The sequence below is a fragment of the Strix uralensis genome, chromosome 18, assembly GCF_047716275.1.
Source record: "Strix uralensis isolate ZFMK-TIS-50842 chromosome 18, bStrUra1, whole genome shotgun sequence".
NCBI classification, from domain to species: domain Eukaryota; kingdom Metazoa; phylum Chordata; class Aves; order Strigiformes; family Strigidae; genus Strix; species Strix uralensis.
The window spans coordinates 17,372,157-17,399,895 of record NC_133989.1 but is presented as its reverse complement, the minus strand read 5'-3'; the positions used below and the strand labels follow the sequence as shown (position 1 = coordinate 17,399,895).

Below are 27,739 nucleotides of genomic sequence, written 5' to 3'. Positions count from 1 at the left end.
ATATAATTTACTACTTTAACATGACTAAACATCCTGTTTCAACTATAAGCATTAAATATGACTGGAAAATTATATTTTAAGTACAGAAGCCCCAATCAAACAGGGATGCCATTTGCTACTGTCCAGAACAGGTAACAGTACCACTATGGAGCCTGGAGTCAAAAAGATGAAATGAAAGGACAGGAAAACAAAGGAAAATGGGATTAATTAGCAAAGGCTAGCTGTCTGAACTCTCAGACAAGTAATATAGATGGTTTTTTGTAAGATTTTAGTTTGCAAAGCAATATCTACCCAGTCACTTTGGAGTCACGACAGCCACTGCATAAACAATACTAACATCTACACAAACAGAATTCCCAGTCCTCATTTTAGATTCAGCTTGTTAAGCCATAAAAAAGTATGAATAGTGAATAATTACTCTCATCCTTGACACCAGAAGCACTGGATTAATTTTATTTCAATACCAATCATTAGCTGAAATTAGATGCACCACTTTTAAGGTGTTAAAGCTTCAAGTCAAAAAAAAAAAAAATCTGACTTGTACTTAAGCACAGGACAGAATTAGCTTGCCTGAGCCTGGACTGAATTTCCAGTCATCTAATATGTATTTACATTTTTATAAGTATTTTTTAAATATCACTGAGAATACACAAAAAATTTAAACTAAATTGTCTCAGTGAGAGTTTTCTAATAATTAAAAAAACAAAGCAAGACTGGTTAAATTTAACTGCATTAATTTGGAGAATAAGCTCATTAGCAGCTATCTAAATCCAATTCTCTTAAATGAGAAGCCTAAGAATGGATAAGCACCTCCTGGATTTCAGTGGTACTTGGCTTCTCTACAAATAACATCAATACACACTGAATAGGAAAAAGAAGCACTTATGCAGTACTTTTCCATTCTGTATTTAACATTATTAAGATTCAGCAGAAAAGCTAGCCAACTTAAATCACAATTACCAGGAGAAAGATTTGAGAATCAGAAACACAAAAAGCAAAGCAAGACATGCTTTGCAAACTGACATTATCTAAAACTGTACGCTACTGGAGGGGGTGGGGAAGAGACAGTTTATGACATGGAGAGAAAGCAACATGTTTTCAATGCTCTCCTCTTGTGGGCTTTCTGAATGAATTCCAGCTTTACTTGTGAGTATAAACTGGAGAGCCAGTAGTCATGCATTATTCCACCATTACTTTTCCAACTCCAACTGCACAAAAACCCACCCAAATGTGTGTGAAAATTCCTACCTAACAGGGCTCTTGTCTTTTCTGAAGGGACTTTTGCTTCTGGAGCGTCGTCTGCTATAAAGAGAGATTACAGAGATTGTAAGAAAACCTTCAAATACACCAGTCTCACTTTAATCAAAACCTATTAATGATGTAATAAAAAGTAGAAAAAAACTCAGAAACCTTAATTTGATGCTGTGAGGCAGACCAATCTTCCCTCTGATGGCACTGTTGAATTTTGGACCAGAACTACAGCAAAAGCAAAGACAGACATTACTCACCAGAGTACCTGAATTCAAGACTTCCTGTCTGTGCTCACATTACATTGCAAGTGCTCACCCACCCTTGTACCTGAACTTGTAAACACTTTCCATTAGCAGCACCCATAACATGCATAGTTACATGCAGCACCCCAAACCATAAGGCACAGAATATGCTCCCTGCTCAGTTTCATCAGCATCACAAAATCCCAGAATATGCAAGACTCCAAGGAAGGACTGAATCATGAGCCAGCCGGACATGGCACATTTGTATGTGCAAAATATTGTGAGATAAAGTTACTGTTGTAATCTTCTTTACGTGTTTTTTTTGTCCACCTGCATATTCTACCTACTGATGACTGCAAAGCAGTACCCTAACGGCCTGGAACTCAGCCTCAGAGTTTTGGGCAAACTGGTGCTGGCAGGACTATTTGCTAAAGCGTAACATTTTAAAACTGAAAGTTTAGTGAAATTTAAGGTGCAACTGGAAACCACAGTAGCTTCCTGCAGACATCTGCAAGGGACATAGTCACTAATGCTGTCTCAGCTCTAGCCACTGAAGTGCTATGAATATGTAAATACAGCTTCCTTTAAGTAAAGTTCTTAATGGACATCAAAACACTGAACCATTTAAGCCAGCAGTTAGCCTTATATAAACGTGTCACCACAGAAGGAATCCAATCTCTTGGCTGAATCTAATTTTAGTTCTCCAGGCTTCACAGAGGCTGTTACAACAAATGGCAATTTGCCCATAGCTTCCATGTTAAAGAAAGTTCTCTTGCTAGTTATTGTGGCACAGGTAACAAGATTGTGACATGAACAGTAAGATTCATCCTATCATGTTCTCCCTGAACTTTATCTCCTTGTAGATACAAGGCAAAGAACAACACCTGTTAACATTCTTCCTGTATATCCACTGAATGGCAGAGGCACTGCTGCACAGACTGAATGCTAGGGGCTTTGTCGTTCCATCGGCACAGAATTAATTCTTTCTGCTGTGGCTATAAATTGATGTGAAAACACCCCGAAAGACACTGCAGTCTGAAGACATTAAGTAGTCTTTCACTAAATCCATTTAGCCAACCAATTGGTCTGATAAAAGTCTTCTGGCTACTCAGTGGAACAGTAATGCTTATAGTTAAACTCAGCATCCACAACAAGGAGGAGAATGCCTATTTTTAAAGATGTCATGACACAGGTGGAAGTAGTGGGCCAAGATCCAAAACCGTGCTGGCCAGGTTAAAGCAAGGGAAATATGGCCCTGTATGACACTGGAAAAAAATAAAGAAAAAAAGCCATTTAGAAACTACTTATTAAGAGAAAATAAGACATTAAAAATAGGCACATGTTGAGATGAGATCACTATTGATCAAAACCAGACTTTTTTTGCTTAAGATAAATTACTCCACTTCCTACTCAAGTTCAGAGAAATGACTGCTGGGAGCGTCCATTCAGGTTCTCCAGTGCCTATGACACATACTGCCAAAAGCTGCACCTGGAGATGTTGGTACTAATTCCAGCGGCTGGCTTCTTATCAGAGATGGGATTGTCTTGCATCTTCACACACTTCCTGATGGAAAACACAGTGCTCTCCGTTTCAATTCAAATGCAGCAAGACAAACTAATTACAGTTACTCCAGAATACTAACATGCAGACCAACTAAATGATGGTCAATAATCAAGACCATGAGTTTTTAAGGAAACAGTGAAAGAAATGTTTTAAGTGTTTGTCTAAATCTAATGAAAAAAACCTGAGAAGATACACAATAACAGTTTTCAAATACACACAACTCCAGAGGAAAAAAAAATCATCCCCCCACAACTCCAAAAATCTCTTTTCCATTTTCACACGACAAATAAGGAGTATCTTATTTATATGGCTACATGGGAGAAACATTAAAAAACCCCAGCAAACTAAAGCTGTAACAGACCACTGGAATGGACTGAGCAAAAAGCTGCCTGGGGCAAGATGATGATGCAAGTTACCTTCTGAGGATCCTTTTTCAACAGTATTCTGCAGGATGTATTTCTTTGGGTTTTCCTAAGGAGATTTGCTTGTAAAGCTGTAGATCTCGGGAATTTTCTTCTTTCCTCCTACTGCCTAAGAACTCTCTGCAATTGTTGCCCAGTTCCTGCTATCATGTATGGAAGTACCAAGTCACAAGCAATTTATCTTTATGTCCAGGGGTTACCTTCCCCATCAGCCAAACGCACTGGAGTCCTGTGTACAGCCAAAGCACAGCTAGGTACATGTTCTCCTAAACCTATGTGATGCCACATGTCCAAGAACAACAGTCAGGTCAGAAGACAGACAGTAAAATATCAGCTTTCACCTGCTCAGTCATACAAGACTCCAACAGAAGTCTCCGACAAGGCAAGCTTTGGCTAACGAAGTCCAGGAGAATCATGATGCACTTTCAGTCCTCATGTAATAACCCTGTTTTCCCAGCAGCTTTGCCCAAATTCTTCATTCCAGAATAGCAACAGAACAGTCTAAGTGACTTCTACTGTATGTTAGCAATAGCTGGGATTTGTCAGACAGATGTCTAAGCAAGAAGTTCTTTCTCCTGACCTAATAATATATCTGCAGAACACTTAAGGGACAAGATAGATGAGAAGAATAACACTTTAAAACCCTGTGAACACTGAGCAATGCAACCCAGTCACCCAATTTTAGAAAATTAAAACATTTAATCGTTATCTCATGCTTAAAGTTGACAAATTCAAAGTCCTCGGTTTCTGTCACACTCTTCCTTCAGAATTACCTATACTAGACTTTCTCTTCTCACTACTGCAGAGATGCTTCCACATCACGCCTGGCAGCAAAAACATCTTGGTTTACAAATAGTAGCTTGAAAAGGGGCCTTTATAAAGCAAGTAAGAAAGATCACAAGGAGGAGGAAGAGTAAAAAATAAAACTTTAAAAAAAATACAGCCACAAAGCATTTTGAACTTGATGTTGCAGCCAGCTACAACACTGCCTGCAGTAACACCAACTCAGAACTGTCTGAACAGCCCCACAGGTGAGATTCCAGATTCAAATGCTCCAGTCAGTGAGAGCATTCTGGCAGTTACTTTTGAAACGCTGAGCTGATGGAACTGCTACAGAGACGGTTTCTTCATATGGAAGCACCCTTTTTGGTAGATTCAAGGATATCTGATCCAAAGGAGTCTGATGGTGCGAGAGGCTTCATCTCCAGAACTTGTGTCTCCCTGAAAGTCAGCATCTGTTATACAGCTTTTAGAAGTGAGCGTCTGCCTCGAAGAGTCCTAAACAAGAAATGAAGAATTCTTCCCCCTCCTATCTTCTGAGGTCCTTCTCTTTCACAACTTCTAGGCAAAAACTACAATTCCGGAATCACTTTAGCATGTGAATCACTTCAACTGCATCATCCACGACCTACAAGTGAACAACAGCCAACTGCTGGCTACGCAACAGTCAGTACCAATGCTTCGGGGATGCACGTAGTTGCCCTACACCAGTGCTCCACTAAACTATTTTAAATGCTAAAATTCTACTTGGTTAAATGAAAGCAACAATTCAACAACTGAAGCAAAGAACACAACACTGCCAAACCAATAAGCACAACCTTGTATTCTGAGGGGATACTTGATTATCTCACTTTTTTGTTCACTTTCTCTCAATACCAGACAAATTGCCCAGAACAGCTATGGAACAGTACCAGAACAATTGAAAAGACCTCTTGCAATCATGTACCTTCCTGGTGCAACCTATCAATGTGTTAGGACAGACATGGGTTACTGTAGTAACATCCATACTTTCAACCTCTACTTGAGGAAATTATTTTGGAGGACCAGAGCACTGAAACTCCCAAATTTCTCCAAGTGAAGAACCTTCTCACCCAGTGCCAATGGGAGAAACAAACAATAAAACCCTCCAATGCAGCAGCTCCCAACCAAGAGGTAAGATGGAGGACGTTCTCTGAACACGACATTACGTTGGAGGTGAGAAGACTGGCAGGCTCCACATACAGAAGGCTGAAGATCTTGATGAAGGTCCTCAGTTTGACTCAGCCTGGAGCCACAACGGTGGCACTGGCACAACCCAACTAGCTACTGTAATCTTACAGGTGCCCAGAGCAGCTTTACAGAGGCTCTGAAAGGCTTGATACTTGAGACAAAGTAAAAATCAGGGCTCTTATGCTCTATGATCCCCAAGTACACAGGACTGATGAAAGCACAGGATGCCACTGCATCTCAGCAGATCCAGGAGCTGCAGCATGTTTTCAATATGAAGATGCCAACATCCAGGTGACTTAGTGCAAAATGAGATCCTGAGACCTCAGGCATTTTTCATCTGTATTCCAAGAGCACCAAAAGGAATGTGTTCCCTGGATTGGGACCCAGTCACCTAGAAAAACATTCATATGCAGAAAACTGTACAAGCCTGCAATTTATCAGAGGTAAATACTGTCTTCTCAAACATCTTGAGAGAGATTTCTCCATCACGGATGACATTACATGCCATGATTAAAAAAAAAATATATCCTTTTCAAATGCCTGCCCCGACATGATCTTGCATTCTGAGATTTGACAACAGTTGAGATGAGACCCAGACAAAAGCAGACACAAACAGCAGCCTCAGGTAATCAATGAAAGCCAAGCATACAGCCCAGTTCTCACTGTTTTTCTGCTTCTTTGAAGGCAAAAAGAGGTGATGGAGAGCAAAGGGGAGGGCAAAAATACAAAACAGCAGAAACACAGAATAAATAATGTTGGAAAAATGGTTATTGAGAAAGGATTTACAACTGTTGGGAATAAGCTATAGCAGAAGTTCTATCAAGCCAAAGGTCTGAGAAGAACTGAAGAATTAGCCTCTAAACAAGTCTGAGAAACAGCAAATATGCAACGCATGGGCATTACTAAGACAAAACACTTCCAGTTTGGATGCCTAAACACAGGAAGTGTTTATGCATAACCGTTTAAGAGCAGCAACCCTGTAAAAACCTTTTACTTTTTTTTTTTAAATGAGTTACACGTTTTATGAGTCTGTAACAAAGTCACTGCCTATTATTCATTTTTTGACAGATGAATCGCCAGGTTCATATACTGGATAGTTAGGACATGTAGAACACTTGCTCGTTATTTTAATTTTGTGATAAACTTTGTCTTCCAGTCAGTGGTACACATTCACTTGCTTTTACATCTTTCTGCATTTGGGTAAGAATGAAAACTAGCAGGAGAAACTGAGTATGTTACTGTCCTCCTCTTTTTTACTCCATATTTATTGACACTGTTCAACCTCAACCTCTCACCTTTTTTTGAGATGATTAGTGACTGATTTAGAAAGAGAGTGAAACTTTAAGCTTTCACATCATACAATGAAGCAGCACACATGCAACTCTACATAAATAACCTACTAGGGACTTCTATAGCGGCCTCTGAATCTGCGATCTCTACTTCTAGAACGGCTGCGTCTGCGCTCTTTGCTTCTGCTCCGTTTCCTTTCCCGGCTTCTGCTCTTCTTCCTTTCCCGATCTCGGCTCCGTTTGCGTTCCTTACTTCTGCTCCTCTTCCTGTCATGGCTTCGACTTCGGCTCTTGCTCTTTTTTCTCCTGAGAGAGAAAAATACAGCTTTGGTTACACATGTAGCTCAGTGTTTAATTATTTACCTCACATTCCACAGTTCCTCTAACCTGATGTCACAGACATCGATAGGAAGAAGTTTCTAACTGTTGCTATTTATACAAGTTTCTTTTGTTAAATGGGCAGTTAAGCATGTCAGCAATCTTTTAAAATTTATCATGCTCCAAAGCACTTTAAGTTTTGTAATCACGTTTCCAAGAACAGTAGGACTGAAAAAATATTTCCTGCATTAAATCTAATACATACTAAATGCAGTTCTTCATGTGCCTTTCAAACATACTTTAAATACACCATCAAGATGCTAAGATGAAATTATATGATACAGAAAAATAAAACACAACAAAAATAGAAAGGAAGAGACAAGTCTGAGGGAAAGTGGTTTTCCCTTGATACTCCCTGCCATCAGTCTCAACACACTGCACTGCCTAAGAGTTTTACTTCCTACTTGCTACTCCCACTCATAACCCACTTGTTTTTCTAAGTCTGCTGCTCTTACAGGTTTGGGGCAAACTGCAGATCTTCATAATTTTAACTATTTACTAAGAAAATTTAAACTTTTATAATCCGTAAGTCAATTATACCTCATATTTGAAAACCAGTGAACCACTGTTCCATTCTTGGCAGACTAGTGCGTTATTTGCAAATTTTTTTTTCTATCTCAGTCTCAGACCATAAAAACTTGAGTCTCCTTAGTTTTTGAAATATATAGGTATGTATACATAAAACACACATTGAACAGGTGCTCAAGCAATTATTTAAGACAGTAATTTACTTCAAAATACATTTTGGGAATAACCAACTTAGCTGCTAAACTTCTGAAATTCAAAACATCCTTCATTGCTGAATTCTTCCTCTCCTCCTTTTGGGTGCTTTGATTACATACACCATCTTTTTTCAAAGTGATCACTCACAAGCTTAAATCTTTGTATGCTGCCACCCCCCCTAAAAAGTTCAGCCCTGTTAGTTTATACATGGCCATAGAAAGTAAGACTTCTAGTTAGTTTTAATTACTAAAGTAAAAATCTCTCGGCTACTACATCTAACTGAGCCTAACCATCACTAGCAGCTTTTTTTCTCCTATCTCCACCTCTGACAACCCATTAAAACTATCTTAGTATTTATCTCTCAAGAGAAACATTTTGTGATTTGGTTTTAAGAACTGGAATATTTCTTTTAATTGATTACTTATCTAAAATACCCCATCAGTTTCTCTAATTTTTTTTGTACGGAGGCAGAAGCTGCTGCATCAAAACCAGATATTCAGAAGCTTCATTATCTCTGATGAGGTGACACCACCCAGAAATCCAGAATGATCCGCATGAACGTCACTTAACCACACCTCCTACTGTAATGCAGTTTGTCACAGTTAGGCAGGCACAGTCTCCCTCCAAGGATCCACCACTTACCAATATCTCCATAAATTAAAACCCTCATAATAGCTCTGAAAAATACTACCTGCAGCTCTTTATACTGGCCAGTACCAGTAACTAATAACTGCAGCTAGTCATCAGCAAAGATAGCAACCATTCACTATCCAACTGTGAGCTGAACCCTTTTTGCATGCAAAGACTCCTAACAGTCAAGATCCATGTTCTGCCTTTCAATCACATTATTAAACTGGACACACAGTATAAGCATGTGGTAAAATTGCAGATTCTTAACTTTCTAAAACAGAAATTTAGTATGATTGGACAATTTTTGAAAGCTGCACACTGAATCCAATGTTATTTTTCAGCTGTTGATATTTGCTGTGGATTATGGTTGTCCTGACAGTTTCAATCTTCTTTCAGTAACGTCCAACTGAAGTAGATCAAGAATATCCTCTAGATACTGACACCCCAACGCAATTTAACTGATAAGCAAAGCAGGAAGTCTTGTAAAGCCGATATACACCTTACTCTTCAGCAACAGGGTACACTATCGCAAGTCCCAGACAAAATGGTGTAGTTTGTTCTTTAAAGATTTCGGGGAACAACAGCTGTATCAAATCAAAATTCTGGGGCAAAAAGCTTCATACTATCACAGAACTGCAGTACAAGAATAACTAATCTTCTAGCAATTGCTGAGTTGAAAACTGAAATGGGAAGATACCACAAGAGCAACATTTCTGAACAGACACAAGGGGTACAACTAGGAAAGCAGAAAAGAGGTGAAGCTCCACACAAGTAACACTGCCAGACTAACAGCAGCAAAACAACTTGACTTTCTCCTATTTTACAGTAGTAAGATTTTCTTCTAAACTTGAATTTACTGTTTTTTCTGAGTATAAACACAAACTTAGAGGATACAAGTCCAACCTGAAAATGGGACCATGGGCAGAAAGATAAGAAGTGTCATTACTTTAGTCGTGAAGTTACAACAACTAAAGAAAATTAACTGAAGTATGTTCTAGTATTCTCATCATTATACCATGAACCAAGGTCAGAATCAATTCTAAAATTTAAAAGCCACTGCTTTTCTTTCAGATCCCAGTTTGTATTTTGAGACTAGCCATCCAAATAAAAGCAGTGTTTTACATGCCATGTGTATATACTTTAAAGCAATAGAAATTCAGAACTTGAAAATACTGGGAGAAGCTGCTTTTGATGGGGTTTTAGTGGTCTCAGTATTTAGCATGATAACGATGTTCACAGTATTGTTTAGAATGCAGATATAAGGTATAATCAATTTTAGATTATTCAATTCCAACATAAGTCTGATGTTGGAATTGGACTTTTCATGTCCCAAATATATATACACCTAGGAAGAAACATTCTTTGGATCCATACAGCATTTCAGCTGTACTACTTCAGAAGATGACAAGAGCATACATGCTCACTTAAGTTAGGTGTATATTACACAAATGCACTGGTTACTGTTTACTTGACTATCAAATCAATATTATTCTTCCTACAGCAACTAACAAGCATCATTTGGTGATGAGGAAGGTAAAGAATTTATTTAACAGACTTAAAAGCCTTCCATTTCAGAGACTCTTCTACGCAAGGCATTTTTCTTCAAATTTCTGATTTGATTCCAGGGTGTTTGGGTCATCAGCAGGTGTTCAGACCCTGGAATTATGCTTCCTGAAGAAGGTGGGCTTGTACTCTGGTTCTTTAAAGAGGTTACAGTATCATTTTATGAATTTTAGACTAGTAACAAAAAAATTTAGAAAATTTTCAAATTGGGGGGGGGGCAAGGGAGGAACAGAGGGAGGGGATCCAACACTCTAAACCTTTTCAGGAAGGCATTCCTATCTTTAAATGCTTTGAACTCTTCCAAATCACATAAAATCCTACACCAAACATTTTTTAAAATGAAAAATCCATTGTACTGCTAAAGCAACAAAAATAAATTAAAAATGCCGCACCTACCAAGTCTGTACTTTTATCTAATGCTAATATTAAATGTTTTCACAACTTTGATGACAGTGACCAGGGTGTAACTACGTTTGTAACCAGAACAAAATTTCGTAATTGCTGACATTTGCAATTGCTGCAACTGCAATTTTTTCCATTTTATTTCCCTAAACACTACTGACACGCATTCCCAAGTTTACAAAAATCAGTAGCCTCCCCCCAAACGTAGAGAACTGAGAAAATACTTACTTCTTGCTGCGTTCTTCGTGGCCATTGGCACTGCTCAATTTGTTCTCATCCTAAGCAGGGTTGATAGAAGAACATCGTGAGGACGAAGCGGAAACATTTCAAGTGGTCAAAGGGTAATGGGAATAGGAATAAGAAAATACAAAACAAAAATTTTAATACTAAATTACTTGTTTACAGATTAATGTGGAAAGCTTTAGAAAATTTAGATAGGCATGTTTAACCACTTTGCTGCTTAAATTTAAGTCATACAATTACAAAATACAAGACTTACATCATTTAAAAGTGTATATTAAATTGTAGATACTTCCTTACATGGTTTAGAGAGCAAGTTATCCTGTAGAATTCAGCACTCAAGTGGTTAAATGTTATTTCTATAAAATGTAAGAGGAAGTTTCAGGTTTGTGTTTGTGTGCCCCTCTGATCAGTACCAAGGCTATATCTCTGCCTAAGCCCCAGTGGCTATGCTAGCAGCCAGCCACTATGGATTTCCTGTGACCGATGTCATTCCCGAGATCTTCGCTCATTTTCGTTGAAGGGTTGTAAGAGCTTGATGTCACCTCTGTCACACATCTCGCCCTGAAGCAAACAGGGATTCACACTGCTTTAGTAACGTCGACTCCCAAGAAAGTCATCAATAATCCACCAGTCCAGCCTAAACATTCCCTATTTCCATACCTGTTTACATGGAAAATATCCATGTTAAACCAGGACACAAGAATTTTAACATAACAATTTACAAATTTCTCTTCAAGATTTTAACGTAACTGCTACATATTACATAAACTAAATATACCACTTAAAACTTACAAATGCTCATCCAAAATTCATGACATGGTTGTAATAAACACTGCAGAATAGACTAACAATAGCTGCTATATAATTTATATACTTGCTTTACAGTTTAATCACATCAGTTACATCCAAAGTACAATTCCTAAGCGACTTAAACTTAATATACATTTTTTGCGAAACCAGTGCTAAAGCATGCATAATGTTAACACTTCACCACCATTTGGTGAAAAACAAAAAAAGACAGTATTCATTTGCTGCTGGTTTAGGTAAAAGACATCACTACGGTAATTGATAAAAATTTTGCATAAAAATTGACATTTCCTAATTAAACAACTAGGATAGAAGAATACAAGAGTTTATTTTAGAATGACACCGCAGATTGTGATACTGTCTTTTACTTGCTAAGAACATTCTATTCAGGGATCCAAGAATTTCCGTAAATTCGTTCACTCAGCAATAGATTTCCATCTGCCCTGTTAAAAGATTAACTGCCACCAGTCTTCTGCATTAAAAGCAAGTCTCACTCTTCTTGCACTGAGCAGACTGTTCAAATATTTACTTGCCATGGGACTGGTGAAAAGGTTATTCTTGGAACCCTGCTGTTTTCCCAAACCACTGCATTCACCTTGTTGCTATACCAAACTGGACCTGGCAATTTTAGGAGAGGTTTTCAGTTTCTTGGTTTTGGGGGGGGGGGGGGGGGGGGGTGTTTTGTTTTTTGTTTTTGGTTGATTTTGGGTGGGGTTTTTGTGGTTTTTTTTTTTTTTAAACCTAGGGGACCACGGTACAGCGATACGTCACTCAATTACTACCTTATGATTGACAGTTCACACTGGAATCAAAGGTGAATTCATGGGAGTAGAGGTGAGATATCGTTAGGCAAGTCTACAAAGAGAGATAGATGGGCATTTATTCATCACGCTGAAGTGAAACTACTGCACAATATAATTACATTAACAGTATATATTTACTTGTAAGTTACATGTAATGCATCTCCAATAAGATAAATCATGAGGGCTCCAGGGATGTTAGTTTACAGTTCAGCAGTAGTTTCATGAATAATGCTAAATTAAAGGTAAACAGGACCTCACTGCCACGTTTTTCTCACCTTCTTGTAAGGAGCTTCAAGCATTGCTTCAATATCAATATCATCAGCCATTTTTCAGGACACCTGAAAGAAGAAACAAAATCCACCTGAGACAGAAAACACCCTTGAGGCTTTATATTCCAAAGGCTTTTGCGTAAGAGGCCATCACTGCACTGGCTCAAATTCACAGAGCAGTGTCTCAGAAGACATTTCCAACAAGAACTGGAATGAAGCTCTGCCCAGTGAGATGATAAAAGAATGTGACACAAAGCAATTATAGCTGTGAACAACAAAATGCTACTGAACACAACTAGCCAGTGGAAACCCCAGAGATATTCCACCTATTTCTTCCAAAACAAAGAGCACAGAACATATATGACAGAGAAACAGAGATCTGGTGGCCATCTTGAGAAGTACTAGAGCTTGACCAAAGGACCCAAGAGAGACAGGTAAAGAACAAAGAACAAACATTCAGGCAAACCTGTTCGCAGCTTCCTGGGATTTACTACCATCATATTTACTAAGCTGAAGACTTAAGGTGAACACTATGGTCCTTTAAGAAATGCAGCCTCCTGCATCATGGGGGCCACAGAAGAAACGGTTATGATTCAAGCAGCAACAGCTACTAAAGCATACACAGGAGTCACCCAGTCTGGAACTTCAGGTTTCAAACAAAAAAGATCCACCATGTCATGTAACACTAGTCACCACAAACTTTTTTTTTTAAATTGTTCCTCTAATTTTTCAACTTCAATTCATTACACCCTGAATCCCTCTGACATTCGATTTTCTTTCCCTATACAGGTACACTATTAAGAACCTCTCCAGAGTCTCTGCATTAAAGTATGGAGACTCAACTTCCTCAAATCTCTTCAATATAACAGTTTCTCCATTTTCTTTCTTAAGCTCAAAAATGGCCAGGCCTCTAGATCCAAGTCAGACAGCCCAAGAGTGAAGATTTTCCTGCATGTGTGCCATAAAATGTATTTTTATTCATATAGGTTAATTCTTATGCCTTGGTTACAGGCATTGCTGCAGGAACTGCGCTGTCCAGAGACTTGGCCAGCATAATGAAATCGCTCCAACATTTCAAGATCCCTTAAGCTCTTTGCTCATAACCTCATAACTGAGAATATTATACCAGAGCTGCACCACATATAAGAATTAAGTCACTTCCCCACCCACATCTGACCATCATCCATTAATACAATCAAGAATAAAACATAATCCTTTAGCAATATCTGAGCACTGGAAGTTCATACTCAATTACTTAACCAAGGCACGCTGACCTCATTTTCAAGTTATTACCTCTTGGGCTATAGTGCTATCACTTACAAATACGATCATCCTTAGTTTATATGTAACGGTTACTAGAGTATTTACATTCAGCTTTGAGTCATCTACATACATACATATGATTTAATTCACCCCTGTGTTTGGTATGAACAAGTACATCAGTATGATTAAGGACCACGAAAAAGCACTGTGCCAAACCTGGGTTCTACATGAAAATTCCCACCCACAATTATATTTTCATGTATGTAATTTCACCAACACATCCAGCTACATCTGGGTTGGATTCTTCATCCTGAAGGGGGCGGGGGGTGTGAATGGAGGCGACAATAGGGACCATCAAATCATGAGCAGCATGGAGAAGTGAATAGGGAATGACATTCACCCAAATAATAAGAGTGAATGAACTATCATCCGGTGGGTTCAAAACAAAGGTCCTTATTCACACAGCATTTAGCCACGGAATGCACTGTTACAGAGCACTGTGGATGCTCCAACAAAGAAAAACACACATGCAGTGTTCAAAAAAACCCAAAACAAAAAAGCACAAAAGTTTAACAGAAAAAGCTTTTCATTAAACAAAGCCATGCCTTGTGACCCTGAACCGCAACTAGCTGACGACTAAGAGCACAGCAAGAAGCATCGTTGTATGCTTGTCCTGTATTTCTGTTCTTTCTTAGTCATTTACTGTTGGCCAACACCACAGACAAGATCCCGAGTTACATGGACCTTCAGTCCCACCCCATCCTATCTGTGCCCTTTGTACTCTGTACAAAACACTTTCATTGGTATAACACCATGTTTTTATCAGAATACCTTCTGTTCAAGTAACACAGACCTACTATCGACTTTGCAATTCATAGGTAATGCACGTACTCCTTATAAAGTTACTCTTTTTAAAAAATATCACAAGAGTCCTTATTAAAAGAGTAGAAAAATCATGACAGATTTTTAAGTATCTTTCATTACACACTGAAGAAGCTCAAAATAATTTTCATAAAAGCCTTTCAGCTTGCTCAAAAAGCTGCATATGCCCAACATCTCTGTAGAGGAAAAAAAAACAAACAGAAAAACCAACAACACGAAAAACCCCAAAACATCAAAACAAACAAGAAGTGAACGATACTTGAAACCTTGCAGATCTACAGAAAACCTAAACGGACATGAACTTTATTGCTACTAATCTAGCAAGTATTTTGAAAGCAGATTCCACCTATTTTGCTGTATTATATTACATAAAAGGAGCTTAAAAAGGTCCTCTCCTCAAAATTACTTGCTTTTTTGTTTTGAAATTCCAAGAATGACAATTCCACTCTCGCTTTGCAAGGAGCCTCCTGGTAAAACACCAGGAAAATCCAGGGAGAACGAACGATGCTTCGGAAGCTCAGCTGAGCTCTCAGCAGCACACGCACCTCTGCCCAGCAGCTTCCCACCCGCAATCCTCCGCACGCTCCCTGGGCGATCACAACTTATCGACTCTGGGATCTCCAACCCGTCCCGACCTGCTCCGAGCACCGCACCACCCGCGGCCTCCGGTCCCTGCGCGCCGCTGCCGAGAGCCGCCCGCCCGCGACGGCCCGGCGCTCCGCCGCCTCCCGTCACTCCCCGCCCCACCATGTAAACAGCTCCGGGGCCGCTCCCCGCCGCTCCGCCCGGGCGCTGTCAGCTCCGGCTGCGAGAGCGGCAGCAGGGCCGGACCCCGCGGCCGAGGCCGGTCACTCTGCACAGCGCCATCGTGGGGGGGAGCCGGGGAGGGACAGCGCCGCGGCGGGGACAGCCGGATCCGCCCGCTACGTGGCCATAGGAACAACCCAAACTCACACGGCCGGGCCGCGGCCTCGAGGCGGGGGCAGCCCCGCCGGGCGCTTCGGCCTCGCAAAGGGGCGCGACGGACACCGGCGGGGAAGCCGGCGGCGGCCTCCGAGGGCGAGGCGACCATGGCGGCGGGAGGGGCGCAGGCCTCCCGGGCCGCCCCGCAGGCCAGGGCCACAGCGCTCCGCGGGTCGAGCCCGCGGCTCGCCCAGCGGCGGGGCCCGGTCCCCCGCCCGGCAGTACCTGCGCCACGGGCGGGTGCTGTCCTCGTTCGGGCGCCCGCGGTCCGGCGGCGGCGGCAGCGGCTCCCGGTTCCGGCGCTGGCTGCGCTATGGGTGGGGGATGGGCCCGAGGGCTCCGGAGCCCCTCTCCAGGCGGCTAAACCTCAGCTGGACGGCGCCGCTCGGCCAGCCCCAGGGCGGCAGGCGGCGAGGGGCGGCGCGACCGTGGCGGGCGGTGCCCGGACCCGCGCTGGGCGCCGGCTCTGGCACAGACGGCTGCTCCCCGAAATGGCGCCCGGCGCGGCTCGCGGCTCGCAGGCTCGGCGCACGGCACGGGGGCGCCCAGCGCGCGGCGCAGGGGCTCTCGCGAGACGCAGGGGCCAGACAAGGCCCCGCGCGCCCGCACCCGCCGGCTCTCGCGAGACATCGCGTCCGGAAGCGGCGGCTCCAGCGCTCGCGAGGCCCGGGCGGGGCCGTCACGCGCCTTTGCGCTCTCGCGAGAGCGCTCGCGCCCGGTCGCGGCGCCGCCGAAGGTCAAAGGTGACCCGGGGCCGACCCCGCCCCGGCCGAGGGTCCCTCGCTGCTGCCCCCGGAGCTCTGCGGGGCCCCGGGCGCCGTCCCGCAGCCGGTGCATCCCGTGTCCGAGCGGCCCTGCGCGGCTGTCGAGCAGCGCGCTCGGGGTTCCCTTGGGGACAGCCGGGACCCCTCCGGGTGCCTGGGGGCTGGAGCCCGAGTGCCGAGCCCCACACCGGGGCAGCCCCGTCACGGCCTCTTGCCTTGCGGCAAGCCTGCTGCCACTCCTCCTCTCCCCGGGTTTTGTTCTGGTGTGTGCCGCAGCCTCTGCCCTGGTGTACACGGGGGTCTTGTCCAGGTCAGGTGTATTTGCTAAGGAAAGTGTTATTTTTTCCCCTTTCATGCGCACCGTGTAACCGTAAGTGGGTTTAGTCTCTTAGCTCCAAAAGCTGTGTTAGCTCTTTAAATGCTTATTGCACTATCACAGAATCATTCAGGTTGGAAAAGACCCTCGGGATCATCGAGTCCAACCCTCAGCCCGACTCTACAAAGTTCTCCCCTACCCCACATCCCCCCACAGCTCATCCAAACGACCCTTAAACACACCCAGGGATGGGGACTCCACCCCCTCCCTGGGCAGCCTGTTCCACTCTCTGACCACTCTTGCTGGGAAACATTTTTTCCTAATTTCCAGTCTGAACCTCCCCTGTTGCAGTCTAAATGTTTAGAGGGTCTGTAAGATCTTTGAGCACTCAGAAATATGTTTTAGGAGTTGAGACTAAATTTGAGAAGACGATGAGATTAAAAAAGCTGGAAAGTTATCCTAAATTTGGGGGAAAGTAAATGTTAAAACTTGTTTCATGAAGACCCAAACTTGTAAGCCTTCCATATTTAGTGTCCTGTTTCCTCTCAATACGACATTTTCAAGTATAATTCAGACAAGCCAATTTATAAAATTGCCCCCAAAAGAACAAAGAGCACTGCTGGAATAACAAGAGTGTATCCTGTGTAGACAGGCCATTTAATGTCGGTGTCTAAATTTCTACTGAAAGGGCTCAAACCAATGAATTTCTGATTAAGTCTAAACTGTGATGTGTGAAAGTTTTGCTTGTGTTTGTTTCCCAAGGAATCCTCAACTGTTTTCCCTCGGCCTCTTCGTCTGTCTAGGCAAAAGTAAAACGCTCCCTGTATGACTCACTGATACCAGACTCAAAGCCCTCAGCGGGCACCTGGGCAAACTAAGATAAGGGGGAACTTGTACAGAAGGACCCAGAGATACCATCTAGGGAGGATGATCTCGCCGATTTAGGGAGAAGACACCTGGACTTTACCTCACAGCGCAAGCGGACACTGCGAAGAAGACCACATACTTCCCCCGACCACCAAAGACCCTCAGCCTGTTTTTACTACGCATGCCCGGACTATGTAAATGAATTCCGGGAACTCATTACCACAAGACACCCCTTTCCAGGAAATCTAACAAATATATATGATTTGTGTGTGTGTAAACTGATGTCCCTTGCTAGTGGAGAATCCCCAGGGCAACCCCAGCGCTGCCAATAAAAGAATACCTGCTGAGCAGTTATATTGGATTCTGACTGTTGAGTGAATTTCTTCGTTTCTCTACCCACTTCTGTTGCATCAAATAACTTTGTGCTTGCTGTAAAAGAAAACTAACACCCTTCCTGAGGTCCCAGTTGACCCTTACGTTAACATTTCCAGCGTAAGCATGACATCTTGGGTGGCAGCGCCAAGTGAGAGTTGTGTTGGGGATCTCATGCCCATTGCCTTTTTGACAGGCGGAAATAACTGAACGGGTGTGACAAACGCACCATGTCTGTAAGTCGTGCCTGGGCCAGGAAGTCCCGGAGCTCCTGATGCTGGTGCCTGAAAGCACAGGAGGAAACATCATACGTGCTTACCTTGCCGAAATACTTTTATCTTGTCTTGGGATGATGGTCTGGAGTAGTGTTAAAGATTTGCTGTTTCAAGATTGTTATTTATTGTAGGACAGAGGGATAGAGCAGATCAGGTCATAGATTGGGCAGGGAGGTAAAATTGTTTGTGTTCCTTCACAACTGGTTCTTCTGATGTGATTTAGCAGCGCCTGTGGTCTGACCTTCCTCCCTCTGGTTGAGGTCTTGACAGAATTCATTAAGTTTATTAAGAGTAACACCATCTGAAGGTGTTACAGCTGTACCCGTCTGTCAGAAACTACACCCCCCTTAATGGGCCACCACTGTCTGACAGCTTTTTAGCCACTTTAGTCCAAAGTGTAACTTAAATTGTCACTGACCTGGCATTCTAGTGCAGCTTTCAGCCCAAGCCCCTGCAGACTGTTGGAGCCTTGAAGCCGTATGATTTAACTCAGAAAGTAAGTAGTGTTGTGTGAAACAAACCCCACTTGCCTCATTAACAGTGCTTTCTTTCCCCTGGGAGCCCACAAAATTGCTCATTTGTATTTAAATTTAATAATACGCAGTAAGTTTTGGCCAATTGTTCAACATAGTGTAGATAACATTGAGTGGGTTTCCTGCTGAAGTCAGCACAAGAATAACGGCTGGGAGTTTTAGGTTATTTCCTTTTTGTCCTACAAATCTGAAACAATGTAAAGAGAAGTTCTAAACAAACTTTGCCTCCTGAAATGATAATTTTGCTATTGCATATAGAGATACTTAAACCAACTGAGGCACAAGAACTCAGGCCCAGAGATTTCCAAATGAAAACCTGTTTTCATGAAACTGCCAGGCTATTGTATCATTTAATGTCATTTCTAACAAAGTTCCTGAAATGTTAATAGCCTAAAAAGATCCTGAAGCTCTTGCACAGAGTGTCCAAATCTTTCTAAACTGAACTGGTCAACTTAATTGAGTTTGGGACATTTAGGAAAAATGAGCTGTTTAAAAATTAAAAAAACCCATTGGCTATAATAGGTCTATTCCAACCTAATAATTTGTGTACAGGTTGGTTGTAAACAAAATTAATAATTTTCTCACAGACAAGATGAGGTTTATTGTGGTTGTTCCCATAGCACCGCGCTGGCCGCATGTCCCTCACCCCACTGCCACCGCTTACCACTCGTTACTGCTGCTCCTAGTCAGCCACAGCCACCGAAAGGTCAGGTCAGGTCTAACCAGACCCGTGTTCTTTGTTCCCCCATCACTGCGACTTAAGTATGTGCTTGGGCTCGTGCTGAATTTCTCTGAGGGTTTTCTCTCCCACTGTTTCCCTACAGAGCCAGGCTCTGGAAGGAGGCTGGACATGTCTTTTTTTTTGCCCAGTTGGTGTGGGAGGAAGGATGAGCCCAACACACCTCGGGCTGGCTACTTTCAGCCTGGGTGGGGGTAGCTAATGAGGGACCTTGACTGGCAAGCAGCCACACAAGCTCTGTGTCCAGCCGCGGTGCTGGCCCTGCTGTGCCGAGGTGCTGCCCTGGCCGGCAGTGGATCGGCCACGGGTGTCCAGGTCTGCAGGGCCGTGGCTGCCATTGCTACGTGCTTGGCTGAATTCACCGCTGGAGCTGACGGGAAGGCCGGGGGAAGCTCTCAGTAACACATTTCCTAAGAAGTTTTCCAAGTTGTGGGATGACTTGATCTGTAGGAGACACGTGGGGGCAACGCCAGCCATTGCTGGTGTTTCTTCATCGTCCCTGACTGCGACGAGCACCAGGGTGTTTGCTTAATGGGCGTCCCTGGGGAGACACAGAGGGTTTGGGGTGGGAGTCGTTCGTTTTACCCCGCGCTGCGGGTGGTGGAAGCGATCTCGCAGAATTAACACAAAAAAGAATTTAAAAAAATAGATGGAAAGTAAAAACACATGTGCTTTCCCACACCGGGAGTCGAACCCGGGCCGCCTGGGTGAAAACCAGGAATCCTAACCGCTAGACCATGTGGGACCGCATGCTTCTGCTTCCTGCCACGCCGCCTGCTGCCTGCACTGCCTGCACTGCCTGTACTGCCTGACCTCGCCGCCTGCTGCACTGCCTGACCGCGCCGCCTGCTGCCTCCACTGCCCGCTGCCTGCACTGCCTGCACTGCTTGACCAGGCCGCCTGCTGCCTGCCTGCACTGCTTGACCAGGCCGCCTGCTGCCTCCACTGCCCGCTGCCTGCACTGCCTGAGCACGCCGCCTGCTGCCTGCACTGCCTGAGCACGCCGCCTGCTGCCTGCACTGCCTGCGCCGCCGGCGGGGGGCGGAGGGGTGCGGGATGGGGGCGCGCACGGGGGGCGCCCGCACTCCCCCCCCCCCCCCCGCAAAGGCTCCGCAGCCGCTCCGGGAAGCGGCGCCCGGGGGCTGCACCGGGGCCGTTTGGCCGCGTTTCCCCGGGCAGACGTGCCCGAAAGAAGGAGGTAACCCTCGGGATCGGGGGGTGCCGGGATCGGGGGGTGCCGGCAGGGTCTCCCGGGTCGTGGGAGTGTGGGCACGGGCTGCGAGCGAAGGAGTCGGGCTGCCAACACTTCATCAAGTTACATTGCACTAAATGAAGAAGGCTGATGTGCAAAACCCCCCCAAATTTAGGGTCATCCTTCCCTAAGTCATTAAAATTCTCTCGATTAAAAGATGGGGATGGAGGTTGACAAAACTGCAGAAGGAAATGACAAGTGGGAGGATAAACAAATGAAGTCCAGCCTAAAACGGTACAGAAACTGTGTAACATCCACAAATGTGCTTCTGTACAAATTCTAGCAATAAAAAAATAAGGCGGAACAAGTGGACTACCCAGTTTTGACTGAGAACGACCTTACCAGAAATTGGTGCACGGCAGATGATCAGTCGGACACTGCAATAGCAGACTGCAGGTTATACAGGAAGAACCAACGAAATTGTGTTTGTGGAGGAGTGATGCTGGATGCCAAAGAAACTTCGGAGTCAATGTGCCTAAACAATTTTAATCTTCCACATGTAACACCGAACCCCTATAAATAGAAAATTCACACCTAAATAGGCAAAGGGGAATATTAGGACTACTGTAGTGAACAGTCTTCCAAACCAGTGGTGGTGACAGGGATATATTTAGGAGATCAGAGAGGCTGCCAAAAGCAGAAAACATCATCATAATGAAGAGTCTCCAATTACCCCCACACTGAGTGAGTAAATGTCACATCAGCATGCCACGTGGCTGCTACATTTCAGATACCACAAAGGCTTGATTTTTTGAGCAGTTGGTTGGAGAACATAAAAGAAGCAACTGGGTTTAGTGCTGAGACGTGTGAAGGGCTGCATTCAGAACCATGCTATTAAAAAAGCTACTCATAAGAGTGAGTATAATGTATTTGATCTGGTATCATCAAAAGAGCAACAGCAACAAAGAAACTCCTCCCAGAAGAGCTTATTAAAAAATGAATAAGCCAAAAAGATAACATGCTTGTAAGAAACATGGAGATTGCTAAAATGGCTCAGAACAGTTTATATCACCAGGAGGAAAAAGACTGAAAATAGGCTGGTATGGCTGCAAAGCATGGTAAAGAAAGCTATTGAAATATTAAATTAAAAATAAAATACCCTTCAAATTGTGAAGCTGGTACAGACCATGTCCGTATGGCAGTGAGGAGATCCTGAATAGGTTCCAAGGCATCAAAGGGATCTCGTGGTAACTGCATAAGGTGGATCTGAGCAGGTCCCATTTCCTCGTGTAGATCCCAGCTGCAGCCCACTGGCTTGTGCAAAGTTGCTGTGGTTTGTGCTAAGGACACGGGGAGGAACTGGCTGCCAGTCAGAGGTCCCTGCTTTTTTTGGCAGGAGATGATCGTAATCCATCTCTGTGAGATGAGGGGCAATTTGCTCCCCAAGGACTGAGGATTTGAGTTTCTCCCATGCATCAGTCTTCCTGTCCTCAGCTTCTCTTCTAGTCTCAGTGCTTGATGCTGCTGCTTCTGCTCCCAGAAGCTCTGAGGAGGTGTCAATAGAAGGAGCAGCAGTGCCAGCATCTACACCCCTCCACCTCTGCTTGCCCAGGAATTGTGTATGAGGGAAGGTCTCCCTTTACTGACCACTCCTGGAGATCAGGACATGGGGAGAGGCAGACCGTTGGCTTCATTTAGACTGACCATGCTCATGCTGTTATTGTACCTGCCAGTGAAACTGTGAGCAGGGCCCCAAGGGTGCCAACGAGCCCTGACAGCTCTGACAAGCCTCACCTGGGGCTTGCACCCCAGGAGCCCCAATTCAGATCAGCCCTGGGCCCTCAGTCTCCGCCTGAGCTGTGTTGGAGGTGTACTTGTCTCCAGTGCCCTCACCAACGTGGCTGTGCCCAGCCCTGGGTCTCTGTAACCCTGACCTGCAGACTGACTGCCTGGCCTGGGTCTGCCTTTCCTACAAACCTGCATGGCTGTCACTGGACTGTGTCTGACCCTGGTCACCATCACTGGCAGGATCCTGACCCCAACCTGCAGACGGGCTTCCCAGACCTGCCTCATCCCCACAAGCTGCCTGACAGCCTGGGCTCGGGGCTGCCCTGTGGGACCACTCCGGCACGGTGGGGCTGACCACGGCCTCCTACAGACACGCTGCCATGGCGGATTACTCAGGGTTTGCATCGGGTGGTCCCCTGAGACGCTGCTCAGGTGTGAGCTCAAGCGTTTCCTCTCAGCCATGGAGGTACTTGGACGGAGAGGTATGCGTTCGGATTGTCAGCACCCAGCCTGTGTGCAGTGCTCAAAATACAAGAACCTGTTCATTGAGTTGGTCTGCTTAGTAGATATTTAGTAGATACTTAGTAGATGTTTAAAAAACTAGCAAAGAACAGCTTTCAAAGTGGTTTCCCTAAAGCTGAATACCTGGATGCTGGGAGGAACTGAGCTTGCCTGACAGGGCAGGGATTTGGCATTTTGGCATTGCAACACTGGCAACCACAGGTTCAGAAACCTAACTTCTCCCTGCAGTTATGTGGTAGAGCAGAGAACTTGCTGCTGTTCCCACTGACTTCAGCAGGAGCACGGTCCTCAAAGCCTTGACTGTATGAGAAAGGATAAAAGATAAAGAATAATAATAATAAACCACTTCTTGCACTCATTATGGGACTTTTTGTTATCAATGTGTATTAGTAAGCACGTGGTGTGCAGGCAGAACTCAAGACACTATCTGAGGGCAAAAGGGATTAAGTTTAAGTTTTAAAAAATCAAATCTGTATTATTTCACTGAAAGGATATGGTGAGAAATAATAACCTGCAGATATTTCAGTTGGGGACATCTATAAACAACAAAATGGAGCAAATGGTTTTTGTGATAGTTAAGAAGAACAGAAATAATGGGATGAAGCTGAGAAAACTTAGAAAGATTATAATGCAAAACACCCTGACAGGATCACAGATAGATGTCTGAATGATTGCCCCAGGAGACAAGACGACCAGCAAGAAATATCCCCAGACCTCTGCACTGGTGAGAAATGGTGTAGGTGACCTCGCGGATCCCCGTCTTTCTTTAACTCTGGAGTCCTGACTGTGGGACTTTCCTTCCAGGTTTCTCACAGAAATGGGGATTCAATTAATTTGTCAAGGCCTGTAGGAAAAAGCCATCAGACTGCAGGATTAGTCTGAGGAATTACAGGTTCCGTCTGTGGCTAAAAAGTAAACTCAGTTCTTGGCAAGTAGCTACAACATTACATTGTCCAGCGCAAACATCAGCCACAGCAAAGCCAGACAGGTCAGGCAGCTCGTGCAGCCGGGCGGGAGAGGGAGCAGGGAGCTGCGGTGAGACTGGACAGCTGTGTCACCACCGCTCACGTTGCTGTGTGGCGGCACGTGGCAGTGCCAGCTCAGTCTTACGTCAGCGGCCTTGGCCACCTGCCTCTCAGCAAGTGTCCTCTGCTCTAGGCAGCTGTCCCCCGGCTCAAGGCAGCTGATGGTGGGACTCATGCAGCCAACCCCACACACAGTTTCATGTTTTCCAGTGTATAATGTCTCCTGCCGGGGAGAGAGCATCATTGCCCAGCTCACGCATTTGGACTGATGGGTAAATCCTTAGAGGACCTAGATTGAAAGCAGCAGAGCTCTTACCAGACACAAAGAGGTGTGAGAGGCTGTGACAGAGTAGAAGTCCCGTGGGAACCTGTGACTGATGTGGTAGCAGGGACATACGCACCTTATTTTGGGGAGGTTTTGTCTCACAGGAATTTTGAAGCAAGGTGGACAAACATCTGCTGTGGACATTTTCCTGACCATCATTGCCAGCAGCCTCAGAGTTCGGCTCACAGAAAGTGACCTGGCAGCACAGACTTCCCTTCGCGTGTCTGCCGAGCTTTGGGACAAGGATTACCCAGGACAGCAGAGTCAGTCTCTGTTCACAAGGGACATTCCCACCTTCATCTTCCTGCCCCGTTCTTCTCTCCTCCCTGCCCGTTCTGGTGGTGCAAAACACCACTCACTTCTGTTTTGTGCCAGTTTTATGAACTGAAGCGGTTCACCCAGGCTCAGATGAACACCAGAACCAAGACTCAGCGCAGCAGGAGGAGCAGCACTTGATGCATGGGGAGCCCTCAGCTCAGCTCAGCCATCTCACCCACGGCACCCTTCTTTCCCCTCTAAGGGCCTGTAAACATCGTGACTGATGACCTTCCCCTCTTTGCAGCTGCCCTCTAAAAAGGCAGAGCTCTCCTGTGGGGAGCAGTGGGGAGCGGCAACCCCTGCTACAGCTCATTCTGTAGCTTTGTCAGCAGCCAGGGAGCCACAGTAGCAGGGAAGATGGCAGAAACCTCTCATGTATGTTTTTAGTCACAATCTGTTTTAGAAAGCAGGAGAGGAAACAAAGAGCATTTGCTGCTCCATCTGTTTCCGCGTCCCATGCTGCTAAGGTTGGGTTACAGCCAGCTGCTGCCATTGCCAATTGGTAATGCGATAGCATGACTGCTTACTTTGCAAGGGAGCTAAAGATGGTAAGATGGAAAAAATTGGGACAGGATGATTTTAAAAAAGCCCCATTGCAGAACATCTGGCTTGTTATATAAATTTACATCATGCCCACCATAAAAAAACTGCTGATTGTTGCTTAAAACATGTATTTTTACAAATGGCCAAGTAGCTCTTTCCAAAGGACAGTCCTGGGCTATTCGATATCTTCAGTCAGCTTCAAAACACAGACAGGGTTAATTAACAACAGAGATGTTTTTTTCTTTGCCTCATATATGCCAAGACCATTTGTTAGAGAGGACTCTCACAGTGCACGATTCAGAGAGCCTCAGCCAGCACCTCCCACATGCAGGTCAGCTGAGTCCCATTCAATAAGGTATTTGAGACATTTAATACAAGATGTCTGTGCTCTGAAATTACGGACAATTCACCACAGCTGCCTGCCCAGCTCGAACCTCAAGCCCCCTGACACAGAATTAGTTGTGTTGGTCGGAAGGGACCTTTGGAGGGCATTAGCCCAAACTCTTGCTTCAAGTGAGACCATCACCAACACTAGATCAGGTTGGCCATGGCTTTGCACAGCCAGACCTTGAAAATCTCCAAGGATGGAGATCCCATTACCCATGCGGGTGAACTGTACCTTCTGGTCAACCTAGCACTTAATCTTGTTTCCTGATGCAACAAAGAGCTGCTCATGATGAGAAATCTTGCCCATGTGTAGGCACTCACAGTAGTAGCTTGGTAGTAGTTTGACCTATTTAACATACAGCTTTCACAGTACAGAATGTTTTCTGGTGTTATTGGCTCCTTCAGTACAAGAGTGCACAGAGCTGCTCCTGTTCCCATTCCCAGCCATGGGGGCTCGTGGTGCTGAGGGCAGTAGGAGGTGACAGGTGAGCTGGAGACGAGGTGACAGCAGGGCTATGCCATACCCACCATGCAAGAGGAGCAGAGCAGGTTTGGTGATGGTAACCAGGGTCAGTCACACTCGAGTGACTGCTGACCCAGCTGGTGGGTCAGGGTCAGCGAGCTGCCAGGCCTGGCAGAAGCCTCACTGGAACATAGCTCAGACCGGGCTGAGGGTGAGGACCCTGAGCTGAAATGCAGCTCCCGAGTGGAGCAGGGAGCCACTGATAAAGCATCTCCCAATTCACCCTCCCACCATCGGTGGTGCCCTGGAAGGCTGATCCAAGGTTGCAGCCGCACCAGGTCAGTGCTGGCCATAAGCCCAGACACCCAAACCCTGCCAAGCATTGTAGGCATCTACTCCCAGTATTACCAGTCTCTCCTCAATACAGGGTTTGTTCACACCTGACTGGAGCTGTTAGTCATCCCTTACTGTATATGGAGGCACTTACTGTGGGACTGGCACTGGGCTGGGTTGGTTCCAGGCTGTGCAGTCCAGTTTGTTAACGGAGGCAGAACAAGGGCAGTGCCCACTGGCCCAAACCTCCAGGACAACATACTGGCTGCACTCACAGCTGTAGCACATCTGCCTGAGCACTGCCCCATCTCCCCAGCCCAGGGAGGGCAGCAGCAGTGCAGTATTGAGCTTTCCTTACCTTTAGCATCACCAGTTCTTCCATACCCACAGATGAAGAAGACCCCTCATGCAAGGTCCTCCACGTGCCATTTCCTGACGTGGAGTGTGTGCACAAGTACAAACGTCCACCAGCTGAGCAGCTTCATGAATGGGGGGTGGGTGTATGACTCCAGATATGGTTTCCTCCACCTGGGCTCAGCATCTGAAGAAACGATTCAAGCATGATCTCAGGGTGCTGGCTCCTTTTGCAGTTCTTTAGTGACAGTTGTAGGAAATATCCCTCAGCCAAGAACAGGCAGCAGGGGGATACCTTGGCCTGGAAACATTGATCATACATATCTTAATTCATCTCACAGTGATCTAGTGTTCACAGCCTCACAATTCATCAAGGCTGTTTCTTCTTGTAGGCAGTGTGGTTTTGTTATTAGCAAAAGAGCCAGGGTTTATAACCCTCTGTTCTCAGAGACGCTGTGATGTCTTTGCCATGTTCTCAAAGACTGTTCAGACACTTCCTGTTCACCTCCTGCTGCCATCTCTGGTGTACTGATGGCAGGCAATATGACTGGTGGACTTGATCTTCCATGTACGTGTCACAGAGTGACCCACCTGTATCTCCTTGTGTTATTGTACCAGGTACCACCAGTAGAAGTTTTCCTCAGCCCATGACTGCCTGAGCTATGAAAGCCTCTGAAAAAGTCACTGCAGAGGTCCCACAAAAGAAGCTTTTCCCTTGGCTGTTTAATTTTTCCTCTCTGGGAATTCTCTCCCTGTCCCTGAGTCACTGGTGTCGACACAGCTCATGTCCACCAGCACCCCCTGGCTCTCCCGAAGAGGTGGACCCTAGTCTGGCAGCTTTGCACCTGTGTGCCAGTCACAGCCTCACAACCATTTATTGTTCCTGGCAATTGAATCCCCTTTCACCCATCTTTCCTCTTCCAGCAGTGGGGATCTCTGC

General features: G+C 44.9%; 1 protein-coding gene, 1 long non-coding RNA gene and 1 other non-coding gene across 12 annotated transcripts in view; 1 reads left to right on the top strand and 2 right to left on the bottom strand.

Moving 5' to 3' along the window:
• RBM39 (RNA binding motif protein 39) overlaps positions 1-16,206 on the bottom strand; it is a 32,034-nt gene extending 15,828 nt beyond the window's left edge. For 3 of the 10 annotated variants that reach the window (XR_012631379.1, XR_012631380.1, XM_074887977.1), the window contains exons 1-6: positions 15,909-16,206; positions 12,582-12,644; positions 10,682-10,731; positions 6,869-7,063; positions 1,411-1,476; positions 1,249-1,302 (exon numbers count right to left, since the gene is read on the bottom strand). Coding sequence is in view for 7 of the 10 variants with exons in the window: in XM_074887977.1 (XP_074744078.1) it covers positions 1,249-1,302; positions 1,411-1,476; positions 6,869-7,063; positions 10,682-10,731; positions 12,582-12,632 (416 nt within the window). In the remaining 3 variants the exon portion in view is untranslated. Of the gene's footprint in view, positions 1-1,248; positions 1,303-1,410; positions 1,477-2,377; positions 2,634-6,868; positions 7,064-10,677; positions 10,732-10,993; positions 11,357-12,285; positions 12,359-12,581; positions 12,645-15,908 lie in introns of those variants that run through there. The other 7 variants (XM_074887982.1, XM_074887978.1, XM_074887980.1 and 4 more) reach the window with 7 other exon arrangements.
• A 198-nt stretch (positions 16,207-16,404) lies between these two features.
• Positions 16,405-17,991, top strand: LOC141951649 (uncharacterized). The gene is made up of 2 exons (XR_012631419.1): positions 16,405-16,757; positions 17,526-17,991. It is a non-coding gene; the product is annotated as an uncharacterized LOC141951649 (long non-coding RNA).
• A 2,231-nt stretch (positions 17,992-20,222) lies between these two features.
• TRNAE-UUC (transfer RNA glutamic acid (anticodon UUC)) lies at positions 20,223-20,294 on the bottom strand. Its single transcript has one exon. It is a non-coding gene; the product is annotated as a tRNA-Glu (tRNA).
• Positions 20,295-27,739: the final 7,445 nt, after the last annotated feature.